This window comes from Triplophysa rosa, linkage group LG8, assembly GCF_024868665.1.
Source record: "Triplophysa rosa linkage group LG8, Trosa_1v2, whole genome shotgun sequence".
Taxonomy (NCBI): Eukaryota; Metazoa; Chordata; class Actinopteri; order Cypriniformes; family Nemacheilidae; genus Triplophysa; species Triplophysa rosa.
The window spans coordinates 14,079,789-14,099,376 of NC_079897.1; the positions used below are offsets into that span (position 1 = coordinate 14,079,789).

General features: G+C 36.9%; 2 protein-coding genes across 3 annotated transcripts in view; one reads left to right on the forward strand and one right to left on the reverse strand.

The window, feature by feature from the left end:
• The window catches only part of ano10a (anoctamin 10a), a 30,972-nt gene extending 28,246 nt beyond the window's left edge, over window positions 1–2,726 (reverse strand). Inside the window, exons 1-4 of one of the 2 annotated variants that reach the window (XM_057340084.1) lie at window positions 2,614–2,726; window positions 1,436–1,583; window positions 904–1,101; window positions 514–648 (exon numbers count right to left, since the gene is read on the reverse strand). In XM_057340084.1, the coding sequence (XP_057196067.1) occupies window positions 514–648; window positions 904–1,101; window positions 1,436–1,571 (469 nt within the window). In that variant the 5' untranslated portion in view covers window positions 1,572–1,583; window positions 2,614–2,726. Of the gene's footprint in view, window positions 1–513; window positions 649–903; window positions 1,102–1,435; window positions 1,584–2,502 lie in introns of both variants that reach the window. The other variant, XM_057340083.1, reaches the window with a different exon arrangement.
• A 553-nt stretch (window positions 2,727–3,279) lies between these two features.
• Window positions 3,280–11,813, forward strand: abhd5a (abhydrolase domain containing 5a). Its single transcript, XM_057341004.1, has 9 exons — window positions 3,280–3,380; window positions 3,766–3,846; window positions 5,575–5,660; window positions 6,335–6,707; window positions 6,967–7,121; window positions 9,456–9,567; window positions 9,714–9,900; window positions 10,665–10,724; window positions 10,791–11,813. Exons 1-9 carry the CDS (start codon window positions 3,349–3,351, stop codon window positions 10,902–10,904), a joined length of 1,200 nt encoding a protein of 399 aa, XP_057196987.1. The 5' UTR covers window positions 3,280–3,348; the 3' UTR covers window positions 10,905–11,813.
• The last annotated feature ends 7,775 nt before the right edge of the window (window positions 11,814–19,588 follow it).

Here is a 19,588-nt window from a genome sequence, read left to right on the forward strand (position 1 = left end):
TTGTTTTGATTTGAATTTAATCGCAGAAAATGAAGAAACAGGTCAAAATAACAGAAAAGATGCTCTGTATTTTTTCAGACCTCATATACTACAAATACATAATATTTAGTAAAAGTTCAAAACTATTTTCTTTATGTGACAACCTCTATTTCTTTCACAGTTTTCATGTGTCTTGTCATGCTGTTACTCTGTTACATTGCTGTTGAATGACTTTATGTCACTCCTGAGGTTTGATTTGGTTGAAATTCAACAGACACTGGACTGGAATGACCACAATACATCTAGAAATGCTGATTAAATGAAAATATGGAATGGTCTTTTCATTTTTTCCGTGGCTGTATGTCAAGGTTCATAGAGACACTACGTCAAATGCCCAAACTCACAATGCTGGTTATTTCAGTCCCATTCATGTACGCCATAAAGCCACAGGGTCTATATGAATGGAAAACAACCTAAAAATGGCTCACGTATAGCTGTTGCTATACACTATGATAGAAGAAAGCACACACTTACTAACTGATTTTCCAGGATAGAGTTTAAGTTTAGGATATCCTGGAACATGATCTTCATTCTTTGCCCTGAGTGTGTCCAGCTCATGTTTGACAATGTATTGACACTCCGCAACGCTGAGAAACCCTTCGCCATCTCCTAAATGCACAGAATCACAAAAAAACACAATGCAACAGTGTCAGAATCACATCTGTGTTCAGTGCCTTACCGAATTCATTTAAAATACTATATACCCCGCGAGAACCATCTCCATACTTACTAATCCTTTATCTGTTAGAAGCTAATAGGAAGATCTAATGCATTTCACAAAAAATGACTTTTTCGAGATATTATGAAATTAACAATTTAGCCAGAAACCAAAACACTCTTCGTTCAGTCATAACTGAATCTCACCTTCAAAGTCTTTGAAGCTTTCTCTGTTGGCGTAGGTGAACCCTCGCATCGTGCCGTCTTGAAATTCTTTAAACAGCCCTACGTCTTCAGCTCCATTTAAGAGCCTCTGTGACGTGGAGCCCACCACCAAGATGTTTGGATTGGGCTTCTGACCATCTTGAGCTGGAAACAAGACCTGTTCCGCCAACAACTCAGCTCCTGTAAGAGGAATCAAAGTGTCGGGAAGAGGGTATTTCACAAAGTCCTGACAAATAATAAACATGCATTCACTGTGTGTTTTATCATGGTATCTTTAAAAGGAATAAGTAGAAAGTAACTACAAACAGGAAACATTTATGCTTCTCCGACAAGCAAAATGTGAGATTCTGTGTCCCGACCTCTGTGAAGGACTGTTTCACACATTGACAAAGTCACAAAGGACAAATGAATGAACTTCAAACACAGACGACCTCAGAAGGCGAGTAGATATTTTCACAAACCATTCAGCTCCTGTCAACCTCTGTCCCTGGATGTAACGTGCCTGGGGTCTCACCTCCATTTTGCTGTTTGCCTCTGATCCTGTTTAGTAACCAAGTGGTGGCCTCTGTTTTCGTGTCGTCAGCCAGCTCGAGGACCACCAGAGGGGTGAACGAAACATCACTGTCAGAAAACGACAAGCCACTTTGCATTTTTCCTGATCCCTGTGTAACATACAGACGAAGAGGGATAAGGGCTAAAAAATGTCTAAATAAAGCATTTCACACTTCTTCCCAGTGGCAACAGGGTGGAAATTTTCCTTCAGATCTGATAAAACAGTTCCAGTAAACCACCCATTTCATGTTCTGGAGATCAAAATCTCATCAGCATCCATAATTGCTTATGTTATGTATCTACAAATCATAATATTTCCACGTTATTAGGATTTAAATTATTTTTAAAAAAGTTTTAAGAGGTGTAACTGAGCCTTCATTTTGTTTAGACTGAAAATCTCAACAAAACATCCTATTTACATGTGTGCAGTAATTATGTTTTTTTAAGTAGAAATCATGCAGGTCACCTTATAATTCACAGTAATCACCGTATAAGGACGTTCAAACAGAAGTATTTGCATCAAATGTTTAATACACAAAGTATGTAATATTGATAAATATGTGCTACATGGTATGAACCAGTTAAATTAGCATCAAACATGTACCACTGAGAGAGAAAACCTGAAAAGTAACATTGCATGAAAAGGTGTGGTAAAGTGTCAGAGGACACAAGCACATTAATGCTTAAGCCAGAAATAGATGTGACATATGGACGTGACTCAAAAAACTGCATTACTTATTACAGTAAACATGTAAACAAGCAATCACGTCTCCGTGCTGACAGTGAACGGGGTTTGACAAGAGCCTGATTGACAGATCACTGGGCGGAGCTAAGCACGCATGCCCAATAAGGAAACATACAAAAGACATGATACACATGATCCTAGTTACATTTCTACGAACAAATAACCAACAAATACACTCGTGCTGCCACCTTCCAATGTCTAAATACTAGTGAAACACGTGTATATGGTACATCCCGTATTTCAGGCCTGGAAAGCTCACTGACAGTGTGTGTAACGTTACTCACAGAGTTGCGCGGTCGATCAGCTGTCCGGAAAGCGAATGAAACGTCAGCGATGCACTTTAGATAGCCATTAAAAACAGCTGATTTTAAAACCTCGGCTGGGTTTGTGCTCACCTCAAGTGTAAGAGCCAGAGAGGCGTAAACTTAAGGCTCGACTTTAGTTCCTCCACGTCATCGACATGACACAGACCTGAGTCTCGAGATGTATGCGACTTCATGCGGCGCAGCGCAGACCGATCGGGATGTGACATTAAGTGCCGCGAGAGCGCTTCTAGAGCACTGCTTTCGAGTCGCTCTCGCGGTATCTTGATGTCATACGTCGATCAATCTGCGCAGCACCGCATGAAGTCGCACAAACTTTGATCACACCCACCCGCTGAAAACAAACCACAGTAGAGATAAGATGCAACTAAAGGATTTATTCATATTTACAGCCATAAACCCAAATGCGCATCAGTCTGTACATTCAGTTATAAATACTGAGAGCGCATATCCCATTATGATTTAAATTATTATTTAAACCAACAAATGAAAAAACATATGCTTTAAACAACGTGTACACGTGTACAGGAAAATGACAACTGAATAATTTATAATGCTAAAGGCATTTTGCGCTGATATATAATCTATAGATAGCAATGATGTCTGGATCAAAGATCATTGGTGACGTTCAGTCACGTGATAAATTATACAGCTGTCCGAATCACCTTTTTGAGTCGGTGCCTTTTTTGTGAATCAATCCGATTTGATTCGCGTATTAACCTGCATGGAACTGCAGGGAAATGATTCGCGAATCAGTTTAAAGAATCTAACGCCTTGAATCAGAAGCAATAACAGCAAACTGGAGTCATGGCAGAGCAAGTAGTGTCAGCGGACACGGGGTAAGAGTCACCTTTTAAAAACACTTTTGCTTAAAGAAGCTCTCCGACCTTGTTAATAAACACCTTAATAACAGTGTAGATGTTGTGTACTGTCCGTGTTGTTATTGTTGTTATAACGAGTTGTATTGACGTAAACTTAACGCTGGAGTTGAACTGTTTGTTTACATGTATAACGTTAACTGTTTGTTTTGATCAAGAAAATCTAACATTACATCATTACTCTGTGTTTTGTTTTACTTTTTGAGAAAATTGTGTCTTAACGCTGACAATCGCAATGGAATACTAACACGTGTGCACCTGTCAAATCCTCCTACCGCGCAGTAATAAAACCTTCTAATATCTAACGTGTGATGATTAATTGTCTGTTTGATTCTCTTGACTTTAGATTGGCACAGCGTGTACTGATGTTTCTCGGTATTCATAGTCTCTTCAACAATGTTTTCAGTTTCTTGGACAAGACAGTGAGGTAATCTGTGTCCAGTGGTGTTTAACAGACACAGTGCATGGGTTCATGCATTCACAGTTTATCATGACTGAGTTAAACAACATGTCTTGTATCCATGTGTCTATTGTACACTGCCATTCAAAAGCTTAGGGTCACTAACTCGTTGTTTATTTATATTCTTTCACATTTTAGAATGATAGTAAACTCATCAAAACTATGGAATAACACAAATTTTAAATAACTATAGGAATTAAGTTGTGATGAAATAAATAAATAAATAAAAACGTGTTGTTGTTATTTTATTTACATATTTTCTTACGCGTTTTATAATAATAGTATACTGATCAAAACTATGTAATAACACAATACAAATTTAAAATAACTATAAGAATTGTGTTGTGACAAAATAAAAACGTGTTGTTATTACTTTATTAGATTTGATTTATTTGTAACACATTTTATAATATTAGTATACTTATCAAAACTATGTAATGACACAAATGTAAAATATTTATAGGAATTATGTTGTAACGAAATAATTAAATAAATAATTAAATGTGTTGTTTTTATTTTATTTTTTACACATTTTATAATAATAGTATACTCATCAAAACTATGTAGTAACACAATACATATTTAAAATAACTATAGGAATTGTGTTGTGACAAAATAAAACGTGTTGTTACTACTTTAGTAGATTTTATTTATTTTTTACACATTTTATAATATTAGTATACTTATGAAAACTATGTTATAACACAAATTTAAAATAACTATAGGAATTATGTTGCGTCAAATAAATAAATAAAACGTGGCATTATTTTAATTTAGTTTAATTTGCTGAATTATATTGTATGTTTCTCTACATAACAAAATTTTAATTATTTAGAAATTTTCCTTCAGTTAATTTCAGTCAAGTGACTCTAAACCTTTAAATGGTACACATTTTGTGTTTGAACATTTCTTGGGACAACACGATTTGTGTTACTTTTAACAAAACTTGTGTTAAAAATCAACACTAAGGGGTGGTTTCCCAGACAGGGTTTAAGCCTAGTCTCAGACTAACTTAAATGTGAGAGATGCCTTGATCGAAAACAACTTGCACTGACATAATTTAAAATATATCACTGTGATTGTTTTGTCTCAAGATGCACACAGTAATATTTTTTTGTAAAGTATGTTTTTTAAAACAACTTAATTGTCCTAATTTAACTAAGGCCTAGTCCTGGTTTAAAATAATCCTTGTCTGGGAAACCGCCCCATAATGTGTTAAACAGGATTACACAAACAATGTATTAAAATTAACACATCCATTTTAAGAGTGTAGTCGTGTATATCTAGTTGTTAGTTTTTATCCACAGTGTGACGTAAAGTGTTGTGAAAGTATGTACCTGTGTTTGTCATTTAAAAAGCATTTGAAAAAATGTGCAATATAAGTCCTTTGAGTGTAATTATCTTTGTCAACGTTTAGAAGTACAGCATATAGGCCTACAATAGTTGTTGGCCTCAAAGCTAACACACATTGACTAAAAGCCACAGAATTCCATATAGACATGCTTAAACAATGTGGCTTGTGTGTTAGTTCTCGCTGGACTAAAATTTACTGTATGTACTTTTTTGTTTAATTTGGTCATTGTTAGGATCATGTGTGTTGTTGAAGTGTTTTACACTTCCCATAAAGTCACCCCGTTTTTTCAAGCTGTCTATCATCAGTTGTGAGGAACTGTAAATAAACTAAATGTGTTGTAGGTCATGGTGGATAACCAATTGGCTGCCTTCCTGGTGCCCGACATCTCAAAGACAACTGAAGGAGGCTGAGGAGAGGATGCTACAGTGTACGTTACTGTTCTCATGTCCATTTACAATGTATATCAATATTCATTGAGTCATTATGGTGCAGATCACAGTTGCTAATGAATGCCTGATTACTGACAAGTCTTTGAATAATTCTTATATATTATGTCAGTAAATGTTGAAGTGCACATAAATAGTGCAGTAAGTGCATACAATAAAGATTGACCCCTTATTCTGTCTAGACAATCCCTTCCTTGAAAAACTATTTTGGTCTCAATACATCAAGCTACTTGATGCAAAGTGACACTACCTGTATACAGTACCTCAATAAATAATGAACGAAGTAAATACAGGACAACAGTTGTTAAAAACAGGCCAAAAGTGTTAAACTGCTGCATTGTACTGGAGGCTAAATTTAGCTTGAAATCAACTGACCATATTTACTCACTGCATGTTTTGCAAATAAACAAAATGAATGTTCACTGTCATCTTAAATTAGTCACTTTCACAACAAAAACAATTTCTGATAGATAAAATCCTGCCCTTCACTTTTTTCTTGTTGAATATTTCACTCTGAAATAAGTTGCTTTACATAATTAAAATCACTACCATTCCCTATTCCACACTGAGTTAAAAAATATAAACCTATTGACTATTACTGTTAATAGGACTAACAGAGAAACCTTTCTCCCTTTTCACCCTCATTTCCTATCAGACATCAAAAGCAAGTTCTTCAAACAGTTTGTCCGCATATCTGACAACAACATGTTGTGGACGCTGGTGTTTAAGGGGCCCATGGAAAGTAAAACACCTCTGGTGCTGCTGCATGGATTCGGGGGCGGCGTGGGTCTTTGGGCCCTGAACCTGGACTGTCTCTCTCAGCAGAGGGCCATTTACGCCCTTGACCTACTGGGCTTTGGCCAGAGCAGCAGACCTCACTTCAGCACAGATGCCCAAGAGGCTGAGCTCCAGTTTGTGGAGTCCATTGAACAGTGGAGAGAGACGATGGGGCTGGAGAGCATGATAATGTTAGGTCATAACCTAGGAGGATATCTGGCTGCCTCCTTCGCTATCAAATACCCAACCAGGTTTGTAAGTCAGGAGAATAGTCAAAGGTGCAATGTGTGAGATTACGGAGGATCTATTAAAAGAAATGCTATATAATATACATAACTATGTCTTCGGAGGTGTATAAAGACCTTACATAATGAAGCGTTATGTTTTTATTACCTTAGAACCCATCCAAAATATCTCGTTCAGAAGAACCAAATGTGATTGGTCATTTTAATTTGTGTTAATTTGCAAATAGGCCACAACATGGTCTTTTTCTCACTGCTTGTTTTCTAGAGTAAAGCATTTGATTCTGGTGGAGCCGTGGGGTTTTCCAGAGCGTCCTGACACAGGAGACCAGGACAGACCTATTCCTGTGTGGATCAAAGCTCTGGGGGCAATGCTGATGCCATTCAACCCCCTTGCTGGTCTACGTCTGGCAGGACCTTTAGGTAAGATTAACCCATTTGTAGTAAAATAGTAAGTATTAATGATACAGCCATAAAAAAAAAATTTGAAGCATAAAATTGTTTATCTTTACGTGGGTTGAAGTCAGGTTATGTCAAACTGATATTTATCACAAAATTGTATCTGACAGCTCTTAAGCTTATTGTGAATCAAAAAATGGATTACCAGTGGGCAGACCTAAAGCACGAGCACACAATACATCATCACATTATCCCTGCATTACTGTGGATTCGCTATAAGTTTGTGTTTTTTACATAATGCACGTACGCGCCGATTTCCAACAAAACACAGACATATGACTCAGTTTCACTTACTGTGTCCAGTTCATGGCCGGCATCTTTTAGCGCTGGGACAGCTCCATTTAGTTTCAAACGATCTGCAAATCCAGCATATATACACCGTTTATATAACATTCATCACCGAAATGCCGTGAACAAGCAAACACAGCTGAACTTCCGTAATCCGAACGAAGCACATTGATGTGCGTGCTCATTCTCTTGCTCTCGTTGGTTGACGTGTGGGCGTGCTTGTCCAGGAGAATGGCCCTATATGTGACTAAGAATAAAGCAATAAGCCCCAAGAAGCAGTGGGTTACAGTGCATTTTATAACAGCTAAGGGCGTTGTGGCACGACGCGAAGCGGAGTGCCTAAAACCCCGTAGCTGTTATAAAATGCACTGTAACCCACTGCTTCGTGGGGCTTATTGCTTTTATAAAACGGTTATTCCATATGCTTAGCAAGGTTTCATAAAATAAAGTAAATAAAATGATATTTAGGCTATGTGGTGCGGTCAGCCGTTATATATTGAGGTATTTTATAACGGCTTAGAACTCCGCCCAGCCAATCAGAATCAAGGACCAGAACTGACCATTTTATAACCCTTGTTATGAAATGGAAATTCATGTTTGAAAAAAAACTTTCCGAAATTTGTATGAACCCTGGCGGAGTGTATCGAGGACAGAAATACTACGTCATACGTCCAACTCGTTTTTTGACAAGTTGACCATGTTAAGCATTAGAAGACAGCACGTTTAACAGTGTAAAGAAGTGAGAATGCATGAAATAGCTTGTTACCCCACCTTTAACCAAATAGTTGCGCAAATTGCAGTTTTAATGAGACTATTTGAGATGGTAGCTTAAGGTTTTAGATCTGTATCTTAAAATGAAAAGCTCCATTTGAACAAGACTGTCATTAATGAAATGCAGGGATAGATTAAGTCCACCTTTGCAAATTCACTGATATGATTGACTCAATAATTGGAGCATGTGTCTTATCGCAAACCTCATATCAGCCATGTATCTAATACCTCAATCACGCATGCCCTCTGTGATTCCACTTCAGCAAAATGGTTTCGCAAGAACAAATGGAATTTGTAAAGTGTGAATGAATGTTTTCATTTTTGTGTTTATTTTTAATATAAAATCAGTTTACAGTCATTATTTCAAGTTGTTTTTTATAAATTAACAGTATTATTTAGTCTTTTTAGAGTTTATTTGCAAAAACAGATAAACAGCATGTTTTTATTTTTTCAAAAATCATGTTTTTTTATTATGTTACCACGTTTTTATTGTGTTTTATTGTTTTGGTTAGCTTTTTTGTTTGTTATTATTAGTTAATTAAAACAAATCAACTGCATTGATTGATATTAATTGGAATGTACAATAAAAATGATTTTTGAAAATGATCTAAGCTATCTGTTTTTGGAAATGAACTCTTCACTTATTATGTTAGTCTTTAATGGGATAGTTCACCTAAAAATGAAAATTGTGTTATTATTTACTCATTTTAAAGCTGAATGACTTTATTTCTACTGCAGAACACAAAAGAAGATATTTTGAAGAATGTTTGTAACTGTGAACAACGGCAGTACCCATTGACTTCAAATGTATTAACGCTAAACCAATGCAAGTCAGTGGTTACCTGCATTGTTTGGTTACCAACATTCTTCAAAATATATATTTTTTGTGGGTTCTGCAGAAGAAAGAAAGTCATTCAGCTTTAAGATGACAAAGGGATGAGTAAATGATGACAGAACTTTTATTTTTGGGAGAACTTTCCCTTTAATGCCAAATGTCAGCTCCCATAAGTGCCAGTTCATTACACAGGGAAAGTACCCAGTGGTTTGGGAGTGTTATATACCCAGAATTCCCCTGGCTTCAGTTAGTTCTAAAATAGAGGCAATCAAACATTAGTCATGTGGACATCAATGAAGAATTAATGATAGGATTAAAAATGTATCGGTGATCCATCATTTTTAGACGAATGAATTTCAGGTGGTTTTTACTTGTGAGATGTTTTTTTTTGCATTGCCCTGTAGGTCCCACTCTTGTGCAGACTCTGAGACCAGACTTCAGAAAAAAATTTGCTGCTATGTTTAATGACAATACAGTCACAGAATACATCTACCATCTTAATGTTCAATGCCCAAGGTACCCTATCTGTGTTACTATATATCTGTCTTTTTTCCTCTCTCTCTCTTTCTCTCTAAGTCACTGGCCTTGTGAATTATGTTATACAAGATATAAGTCCGCTCTCTCTCATTACACTCAGTTTTTTTCTTATTATAATGTTTTAGTGGAGAAACAGCCTTCAAAAACATGACCATTCCATATGGCTGGGCAAAGAGGCCTATGCTGCAGAGAATTGGCCTGATTCACAGCGACATCCCCATTACGGTGATCTATGGCTCACGCTCCAGCATAGATGGCCACTCAGGCAATTCAATCAAAGAAATGAGGCCAAACTCCCATGTAGAGATCATTGTGAGTTCTCCATTCACCTCTCACCACAAACTGTCATTGACACGGCTTCATAGAGACTTTTTGCATTTTCTTAAAGTGGTAATTTCCCCTGAAGTATATCATATTTATTATGGATTATCATCAGTGCACATTCACACATGTATGACTTCTGTAGGGCACAAAAGATCAATTGCATAATCTCCTGACTAATATTATGCATGTAATGAAAGTGAAAGGGGACAGATTGTAAAATGAAAAAGCATACATAATACAAGTTGTCCAAGACTCGTGTGCAATATGTCAAAGATTTACTGGAAATTTAACTTTGGTAAAAAAGGGAACTTTTTAGTGATTAAAGGCAAAGAAAATTGCTGATTTTGAGCTGTTTCTCACATAAATCTTTTATATACAGTATGCTATCTTCACAAAACTTGTAATACTGCACACAAGTCATATTAATGGCTGTTACGTTGAAACGCTGATCTAAACATACAATTTATAATTGCCTGTACACAAAGGTCTCTATACAATGAACATCTGCTCTCTAACTCTTCTGCCCATGAAAACTGAGTTAATGAGTATAATTTTGAGGGCTAGATTTGTGATTAAGAAAGTTACAAGAGAGTGAAAGTTTTGCAACTTTTTACACCATAGTCGATGGTAGTGCTTTAAAAGAATCACCTACTTTTTATTACGGCACTTGTAATATACACATTGTTTACTTATTATTCCTGCTCAATGTCTGTTGTTCTATTAAACTTATTATTGACATGTGTTGTTTTTAGGCCATACGAGGTGCGGGACACTACGTGTATGCTGACCAGCCAGAGGATTTTAACCAAAAGGTAGTTCAAATCTGTGAAACACTGAGCTGAAGGCTGATAATGAACGTCCTTCCCTTTTGTGTTAAGCTGAACGTGGCATTCTGCAGATCTGCAGTCAGGGAATGTTCCAGCACATGTGCTTTTAGGATGCCAGTATCAGCTCAACGGGTTGATTTCTGTTGTATACTGTATTTACCCTAGAGCAGGTTAAAAACAACTGGGTTTGGGAACCCAGATGTGTGTTTTACGCCATTACCTAATGTTATTTAATGTTTCTATGCCACATACAGTAATTCTGCATGATCTTGCAATTGTGATTTTATTATAATATAAAAACAACAAGCATATTTTTGATATTTGCCACTGGTTGTAATATAGTGTGAATTCAGGATGGTTGGGACACTTTTTGACATTGAGTAAAATGGGGAAAAATCATTGATTCAATGTGAAACCTACCCTACATTTTGCAACAAAATGATAACAGACCTGATCATATTTATTTTGTGGCATTCAGCTTTTTGTGCATATTAGCTTATTTGAAATTAAACTTAAGTACAAGGAATGGATAATATATAGTAAATAAGAGCTATACCGCTTGGTAATTATACTATAATTTAACTTCAATGATCTAACTCTGTCATTTTAATATTTAAAAGAAAACACAACATTATAGACGGTTTCAGCTGCAACAGCATAAACAAACTTTATGCGGCCCAAACTTAACTTCCGGTAGACCTCTGCAAAGAATCAATAATTGTTGAGTAGTTTTAATACAATTTATATACAATAAAATATTAATATAAATTAATTGTCAAATAAATTGTTATGTGTCAGACGAAACCGTCTATATACGTTTTCTCCAGAATTTAGTGTTTATGAATTCATAAACATTTTTCAGGAATTTGATGCAGCATGAATTATTTTTATAGGCTTTGAAGCTTTGTTTGTTGTTTTCTACCTCATAAAACTGTTAGGATCAGAAGGGAGGCAGATAATATGCAGCTCACGGTTTTCACTGTAACCTGAATGACATGTGGAAGATTCACAGTTCTTTAAAGGGATACTTCACCCATTTACTCACCTTCGAGTTGTTCCAAATGTGTATAAATTTCTTTGTTCTAATGAACACAGAGAAAGATATTTGGAATAATGCTTATAACCAAACAGATCTCAACCCCCATTGACTCCCATAGTAGGAAAAAACAATGGCAGTCAAAAGTGCCCCAGAACTGTTTGATGTCCTACATTCTTCAAAATGTCTTCTTTTGTGTTCAACAGAACAAAAAAAATGATAAAAGTAATTTTTCCTACTATGGCAGTCAATGGGGGTTGAGATCTGTTTGGTCATAAGCATTATTCCAAATATCTTTCTCTGTGTTCATCAGAACAAAGAAATTTATACACATTTGGAACAACTCGAAGGTGAGTAAATGATGACAGAATTTTCATTTTTGGGTGAAGTATCACTTTAAGTGCCTCATAATGTTTCTAAAGCCCCAAATGTTCACGTTTGCATAGTATTGTGTGATTTAAATGATCATGTTCTCATCTTCACCTGAAAACTGAAGGCACATTTCTCAATTTCATATAAATATTTTATTGAGCCTCTAGTCATGATCTGTTAATTCTTTAAACAGAGTAAAAACTCCAGTGCCATATACTGTATATATATTATGTCAAATCATTAAGTGCCAATAGGCTGTTTAGAACTGTTATTTTTATAAATTCCAAAGCAGCAATTGGTTGATATTCCTCAAACATTCTAAACAGGGTTTATCTTAATTTCCTGACAAACTTGTACCAGCCTGCTGATTTAAGCAGCGCCAATACCTAAAACTATTCTTTTGCCTTGTTGCAAGCACTGATCTGATTTTTTTTCTGTAGGAAATGCATATCTAGCTTTAAATGGAATGGATTTGAATTTAAATGGAATATAATTTTAAATAATACTTAATGTAATATGTAATGTGTAAATGATGAGATTTTATGATATTTCACATGTCAAGTTGACTATATTGTTAATTTGTATAACAATAAATAAATCTTTCTTACACGTCATCTGAATAAAGCAGCTGAGTTGTTGCCCCCTGCCCTCTCAACATATGACTCATTTTGGCCAGACTGTTGCCTGGCGACCATCATGTCACAGTGGGCGGAGAACAGTCTCAAGATTTCCAGGTCATAATTTACATGTGAGATTAAAGGTCCATCTTTTTGTGATGTTGATAAATCGTAAAGTAACTAACCCAACTATCATTTGGCAAAAAAAAATATTTTAGACTGCTATCAGAAAATATTGACACAGATCGTCATATGTTTAGTAAGATTCCTGCTAAATAATATATGGTAGTCGTTCAGAAGGTCTGCACATAATATCTGTTTGTTTCCACAAGAGGGCACAATGTTACACTGCAGGAAAGTTAGCACCCTGCACACCCCCCCCCCCCCCCCAAAACGCTCACTATAGAGTCCATGCAGTTAACTCACACACGCTCACTTACAGTGCCTATAGTGTGAAAGCAGTACAGCATCAAGAGCAACATTAAGCCATCACAACATCCGCTTCATCAATATTAGACTCCCTGTCTCAACCCACAGGAAACACTTTACACCACTTCCTGTGCGTGCGGTAATACTGAAGGACCAAAAGTGCTAATAAAAGCACTTTCATTACTCAATGGCCTGATCTGTAGAAAACTAGCTAAGAGATACTGCACATAAGGCATTACAAGTAACCGCTGATAATTGGGGTTGTAAGATGTTCTGGAAGTATCTGGAAATAGCATTTCAGTGTTTCTTGCTAAGGCTAGCATTACTGTTATTGCTTATACTTTGATGTATACATGAAACAGTATGTTCGGGTTTCATTGGGAAATACACCTGAGATACATCTAACAATCACATCTCAAAAATGTCATTGCATTGCGTTGTCCGTACAAACAATGTGTGGTAATGACTTGTGTTATTTGAGGGAATGTGTGAGAACATATTGCAAGTTACAGTATCTTTAAATGGAAATTGTTTACCTATTTTATTAGAACAAGCCCTCTGTGTGTTAGAGTAGGTTGAGGGTTTGGTCGATAAGTGCTCGGTAGTATATAGATAAGTGCACATGCATAATGTACACAATGGTTAGTAAGTGTTCGTCCGGGCCCATAATGGAGTACTTGAATTTGAAAATATAGGGGAAACTGTATGTGTGATGGAACTGTTGTGGATAAAGCTGCTTTATCTTCAGTAGCAAATTTCACTCCATAAGGAGTTGTTTACCATGGTTTAACTAACCATAGTTTAGATTTTTTTTTTTTTTAGATTCAATTTATTGTCATTGCACATGTACAAGGCAACGAAATGTGACCTCTGCATTTAACCCATCCAGAGAGTAGTGAACACACGTACCCCCGGAGCAGTGGGCAGCTATCACTGCAGCGCCCGGGGAGCAAGTAGGGGTAAAGTGCCTTGCTCAAGGGCACCTCAGTTGTTACCCGCCGGCCCTGGGAATCGAACCGGCAACCTTCTGGTCATGAGTCCGACTCTCTTACCATTAGGCCACAACTGCCCTATTTAACCATAAATATATATATATATATATATAAATACCTGTAGTAAAACAATGGTTATACAAATGGTAATCAGTCCATTAAAAATCATGTTACACTCTAATAAAACAAATTTTCAAGAGGGGTGGCGCAGAATGAACTGTATGGTGTTATTCCACAAAGATCCACCATTGCTCTTTAATATTGTTTGTTCATAATTTCCTTTAACAATAAACACTTCAATAAGCCAGAAGTTATTCAATGGCATTGTCATGTTGTCAAAAAATGAATGTTTTTTGCACTACTTTGCAAATTAAAATCCTTCAAAACAGAGCAGAACTGCTGTGTTTCCTTGAACAACACATAACAGTAATTCGTTCTGAAATAAGTCCGTGTTTTGCACAAATCGAAAAAGTCAATGATTCAGTGAGTCATCCATAAAGACACTTGCTTCGTTCTTTAATAAATCTGCCGTTTTGAACGGTTAAATGTTTTATGATTCACTGATACTTAGTAAAACACTGACACCACCTTTCGGGTGCTTTGATTTAACTTAAGTTAGCTTAATGGTGTGTTCACACCAAGAACGAATTGAATTATTTGCGCGAGTCAGTGCGATATTCACTTCAATCGCATCTTCCATGCAAGTTGAAAAATTTCAACTCGAGCAGGATATCCGCGTGAAGAGCTTGGTGACTACTGGTTTGACACGTCTGGATGCGTGAAGACATTCCCCGTCGCATGAGGTAATGAATTGTTGTACAGTTAAAAAATGTTGCTCATTGAAATATATTGTAATATACCGTAACTGTATCAAAATTCCTAGACACTATAGTGTTTTTTAGTCTTGCCATAGTAAATATTAAAGGAGCCATGAATTAAAACCACAATTTAGTTGTATAAGAGGGAATCGTATTCAAGCGAACATCCTGTAAGTGTCAGAACTGAAAACGCCCTTGTTACTGAAATTACAACTGTTATTGACACCAGGCTCAGCGAACGCCAGGTCCTGGAATGCACCTATCTGAGATAAGTTGAACACCACCTCCAAAGAAAAATTTCAACGACTACTTCTCTAGCCCCGCCCACTGGTTCGCAAATGACTTTAGCCACACATAGTACACACTCCCGCATTTGTGATGAAGGACAAACTGGTAACCATAGCGACATATTTTTCGGCTAAAGATTTGTTTTGTCCGTCAGTTTAAACGAAACTGCTAATATGCACTGTGTTGTGTTTATGCTCAGAAGGCTCCATCACACAGCTCTCTTTTTCCGTGTTTCCATGTTTGTTATTAATATGCGCTTTTATGCTTGTTGTTTGGTCTTAGATCAAAAAGCCTCGGCACTTAGGTCTTAATAAATGGTCTGTTGCAAATTTTAAGAATTTTTTTTGGTCTTAATATATGAAACAATTTCCATTTTAAGGTTTGTTTTTGTCTTCTGTTTATTTGCTTATTTTCTCTGTGAAGACCTGGCAACCCTGTCACTTTAGCGAAGGGCTCTCGAGGGCGGCTAGCCCCGTGTCATATGTGCAAAAGTGAGGACTTCTTTCACTGTTATTTTTATTTAGAGCGACCAAGCAACAAACATGTAACATTGTGCAGCGCCTGGTTGTGGAAGAACACAGTCGCTTCCTTCGGCTTCTGATATTAAGAATGCATGGAATTTTTAAGTACATTCCTGCTCACGTGGGTGAAACATTGAGCATTTGTTCGCGTCATTTCACCATGGATTCCTTTGTGAACAAGGCGCTGGATTTGCGGAGAGACTAGAATTAAAAATCAGTGCTGTGCAGTCAATATTGGATCCGACAGGAATGGCGTAGCAATCTCATGTGAGTAAAACATATTTGTACTATGCGTCACTATTGCTTTGTTAGAGATCACTTGATATGTCCTGATAATGTGTAACCTAACGTTACATGTCTAACCAAATTCACAGAAGGCTCCAACTAAGTTTACTACGCAAACTGCTATCCAATCATAGCAGTGGGCGTTTACTTCCAAGTCTTCAATGAGGCATGTCCATTAAAACAGAGCGTTTGACCAGACGGCCTCAAAACCTGGGTAGAAAATAGCCTATTACTTATTGATTCTGATGTTTTCGAATGTAAAAACCACGCAAATGTCACAAGTAGACCTCATACAACCGTATAAAACAATAAACAAGCCCAGTTCAGGACACCTTTAAAGTATAGTAGTTTATCCAGTATAGTTAATACTACAAAATACTGTAGTGTACATTAAACAAGTGTAATGATACTGTAACCAGTTATTCATTCTCATAAATAAAGTATTCAAAATGATGACTGTTTTCATCTAGATCTGTATTGACAGTGTTACCACTCACAGTATTGTGATACTACAGTACTTTAGCTGGTGTATTATCGAAATATATGGTATCGTAACAAGCCTACTGCATACTTCTTTTTAATATTGTAAAGTTGAATGGGTTGGCTAAAAATATCTGTAAAACAGTACATGTATTTTAAAATATAATAAGTGTGATATAAAAATACAGCGATTTGTAGTTGAATCTTTAGTGCTTTGCATCATTTAAACATGATCATTTCTGAAGTATACTCCGCAGCGACGTTGCGGTGATGCAGGATAAAAGTTGCCAAAAGGACGTTTCTCTTAAGAGACTGGCCGGGTTTAGTCAAGCACTCTGGAATGCAAGACTGACAGGCACCATTGTAATGTGGCTATAATCACATTTACTCTAATGCTGTAATGCATTGTCTCTTGCAGCACGGAGTGGGGACAGTCTCTTTCCAAGATCACATTTGTAAAACCCTAATAACAACTTCTCTCCCAGTACGCCAACAGCGAACTGCACCGGGTCAAGTCATGTGAGCGGATGGCTTGGTTTTTTTTCTAAATTGTCTGCACCTAGGTCCACAGTCCATTTGCAAATTATTGGAGTTTAATTACTCGAAGTGTTCTCCAAAGAGGCTTCCAGAACCGGGAGAGACTTTTGTACAGTTGCCATAAAAGAAACCCATTTCATTTCCAAATGCTTCTGCTGACCAGGCGAAGAACGACAAGCGATTGAGGCTGGGGTGGGTGGGGTGAGGGGGATGCAGGAGGAGAGAGAGATAGCAGAAGAGAAAGATTCAGAAACCTCTTGCCGTGCCTGTGCAGTTTTTGGCTCTTCATCATAATCCAGAATAAATCCTGCTGGTGGTATTGTACTCATCATTTGGTTTTCTCGACCTCCCCTGCCTGCAACCCGCAAACCCACCCACCTGCCGACAATCCTTCAATCAAACTGGCTTCACATCTGTGGCTCCTTAATGTTGCTATTTCAGAACGAAATACACCCGTTAGCTTTAGTCTCTCCCTCAGGGGGGAAGCTCATTGTAAAACAAACTGTCTGTCTGTCACAGACCCTGTGTAGGTGTAAACACACTCACACCGTCTCATCTGCATACATGAATATTTAAATACAGAAATTAGCCGGCGAATGTTACCGCGGTATACGGAGAGATGTAAAGATCAGATCCTCTTAGAAAGGAGAGATCAAATAAGGCTTTTCTCAGAGAGGTTGTGGGATTAAAAAGACAGATTTGAACTCTCAGTCGAGGACATTTCCTTGTGTTCTGTAATTACAGTAAGAAGAAAAGTCACACAGCTGTCATTTACGGTGATGATCAGACGGCAAGGGTTTCTGTGTCTTCCAAAAGGAACTGGCAATACTGTAATTGAGAGATCAATTCATGATCCTTACAAACGTGTGCTGTTTATAAGGTTAAACCTCATTTCTTACAATGGAATGCCGTTTTCACACACTCACTGTGAAATGGATGCAGGCCTTGTTATTTTGTCAGACCACAACAAATGCTACAAAGTTGTCATGGTTCTGCCCCACCTTGTCTTGCTTTTCTTGACCTAGTGGCAGAACCATGATAGAACCTCTTGTTTTATGTGGAGAGAGACAGTTTTGGCATTACACATACTCCCTCTCTCCGGTGTGGCGTCTCTGTTCCCGCCCTTTCGTCTCGTTATTGCTTGTTAATTAGTTCATGTCCCGCACCTGTCCCCTTCTTGATTTAGTCCCCTTTATATAGTCCTCTTGTTTCATTGTCCTGTGCTGGTTCATTGTCGTTTGTTTGGTGAGTGCCTGTTCTGTGTTAGTCTAGTCTAGTCTAGTGTAGTCATTTGTAGTTCATGTTATGTTAATCTTAGTCTTGTTAGGTGTATTTAGTCTTAGTCCTGTCCTGTTGTAGATTCCCTTGTTTTGTTTTGTATTTATATTTTATTAAATGTCTTGTTAACCCCTTATCCGCTGTCTGCGTCTGGGTCCTCTGTACTGTGTCCTTGTTCCCTCACCATTCGTGACACAAAGTGAAATAAATAATAAGAACAATACTAGAATTTATATCATCATCAGTATTGTAGTCAGTCATAGCATAGTATGCGTTTAAATCCACTGTAAAATAATCCTGCAAAAAAAACAGAAAATTTCTGGCAGCTGCGTTCTTACTAATAAAGGTGCTTAAAAGGTTCTTCACAGCGATGCCATAGAAGAACCATTTTTGGTTCCACAAAGAACCATTTAGACAAAGGTTCTTGAAAGAACAATTTCTTTCTTACTTTTTTATGATCTGAAGAACCTTTTTTCGCCACAAAGAACCTTTTGTGAAACAGAAAGGTTCTTTGGGTGTTGACAGTTCTTTATGGAACCATTTAGACAAAGGGTCTTCTATGGCATCATAAAGCACCAGAAATATACTGTGAAATAAAAAAAATCATGTTGTTCTTGTGAAGTTGTAGTCTTTTTCTGTAATTTGTATATGTTTTTTTTTACATTTGGCCTCATTCATGAAACATTTGTAAATATGTAAGTAAATTCAGAGTAATTTGTGCATAAAACGGACCTTCCCGAAAACTCTCCTCCGGATTCCCATGAACTTTGAATTAGGGATGCACCGATATGTACATTTTGGCCGATAGTGATAACCTATCATTCTTGAACATTGGAAGCCGATAACCGATATATTGGCCGATATACAGGATCTAAATATTATTATTAACATTTTCTGAGACTGAAATTTATTTTTGTCCCCTGAAAATCATGTACCAAGCCTACTTTACACTAGTTAAAGATTATTAACTTTTAAACTTTTCTGGTATAATGTTTATTTAATAAACAAATTAAAGATGTTCTTCCAGAGCAACCCATAGGTTTTCTCAATAGCCATGAGTCTAACAGGTCTCAAGACAGAAAGCATTCAGACAGCAGTCTGATTCAAACAATATGCTTTTGTTCCTATAATTTAGACATTCATAAATATCTACATACTACATCAACAATGTTTTGCTATTATAAGTGAATGATCAT

What these genes read in the sequence shown, in the direction of transcription:
- abhd5a (XM_057341004.1), top strand. Translation starts at nt 3,349, where the DNA reads ATGGCAGAGCAAGTAGTGTCAGCGGACACGGG. An exon ending in ACGTCTGGCAGGACCTTTAG is followed by an intron (nt 7,122 to 9,455) that starts GTAAGATTAACC and finishes ATTGCCCTGTAG; the next exon opens with GTCCCACTCTTGTGCAGACT. An exon ending in CAGAGGATTTTAACCAAAAG is followed by an intron (nt 10,725 to 10,790) that starts GTAGTTCAAATC and finishes TTTTGTGTTAAG; the next exon opens with CTGAACGTGGCATTCTGCAG.